Genomic DNA, 1,287 nt, shown 5'->3' with positions numbered 1-1,287 from the left:
AACAGAGGAGGTTTGAGTCTATATCTTAGTGGTAGAGTGAGTGATTATCCACAATGCATAAGGCCCTGGAATGGGTCCTTAGCACAAATAACTAAGGGAAAAAGTTCAAAGTACTACCCCTGTGACTGTCAGCTTGTTTGGGCCGGCTGTGATTGTATTCCAGGNCCTCCCCTTCTTTATAGAGATTCATGGTGTCTGACTTCTGCTTAAGCTCCTGGGCCTTCTGGGTTGGAGGGTCCTAAGGACCCAAGCAGTCTTTTTTATTAAGCACCCCTAGCCTCATACCCCCAGCCATGGCTGGGAGCTCATCCTGCTGCAGTTGTGACTCCTGGGATCAACGTGACCTTGAGTTGCCGTGCACCCCAACCTGCCTGGCGGTTTGCACTCTTCAAACGTGGCCTTGTCACCCCTCTGTTCCTCCGGGATGTGTCCGTTGAGCTGGCTGAGTTCTTCCTGGAAGAAGTGACTCCGGCCCAGGGGGGCAGTTATCACTGCCGCTACCGCAAGACAGACTGGGGGCCAGGTGTCTGGTCTCAGCCCAGTAATGTTCTGGAACTGCTGGTGACAGGTGAGGTCCGGGAAGAAATGGGAGAAGGGCACAGGAGTGAGGTGAAGGAGGGTAGGAGAGGGTAGAAAAGGAACACAAGGAGAGANGCGATGGGGAGGTACACTGAGAAATTCCTGAACTTACTGAGGGGAGAGGAAGGTGAGTTTGGGGGGTGGTGTGGGAAGAGAGGCTGAAGAGAAGGGAGGAGGAGGGGGAGGATGATTAGGGACAGATAGGTCAACCTATCTAAAACCTTGTGTTCCGCAGATCAGCTCCCCAGACCATCACTGGTGGCACTGCCTGGGCCTGTGGTGGCCCCAGGAGCCAACNTAAGCCTGCGCTGTGCAGGCCGCATACCGGGCATGAGTTTTGCACTGTACCGCGTGGGCGTGGCAACCCCTCTGCAGTATATTGACTCTGTGCAGCCCTGGGCTGACTTCCTTTTGATCCGCACACATGCACCCGGCACCTACTATTGCTATTACCACACGCCTTCTGCCCCCTATGTGCTATCACAGCGCAGCCAGCCACTAGTCATCAGTTACGAAGGTAAGAAGCTCTGGCTCTCCTTCAGACCCAGGCGACCAAGGGACGTCAACTCCATTAAACTTAGAGACAACTCCATCTGTGTGTCAGAAACACAGAGGGGCTCTGCTCTTCTTATAGGCTTTGTTCTCTCCTCTCTCTCTCTCTCTCTCCTTAGAGACAACTCCATCTGTGTGTCAGAAACACAGAAAAGC

General features: G+C 53.7%; 1 protein-coding gene across 1 annotated transcript in view; it reads left to right on the top strand.

The window, feature by feature from the left end:
* The first annotated feature begins 70 nt into the window (after positions 1 to 70).
* Positions 71 to 1,287, top strand: part of Oscar (osteoclast associated Ig-like receptor) — a 51,948-nt gene continuing 50,731 nt past the window's right edge. The window contains exons 1-3 of the mRNA XM_021219596.2: positions 71 to 74; positions 269 to 568; positions 815 to 1,096. Of these exons, the coding sequence (XP_021075255.1) occupies positions 71 to 74; positions 269 to 568; positions 815 to 1,096 (586 nt within the window). The remainder of the gene's footprint in view (positions 75 to 268; positions 569 to 814; positions 1,097 to 1,287) is intronic.

Source organism: Mus pahari, chromosome 19, assembly GCF_900095145.1.
Source record: "Mus pahari chromosome 19, PAHARI_EIJ_v1.1, whole genome shotgun sequence".
NCBI classification, from domain to species: domain Eukaryota; kingdom Metazoa; phylum Chordata; class Mammalia; order Rodentia; family Muridae; genus Mus; species Mus pahari.
The sequence above is the reverse complement of the archived record's forward strand: the minus strand, read 5'-3'. Positions and strand labels throughout refer to the sequence as shown.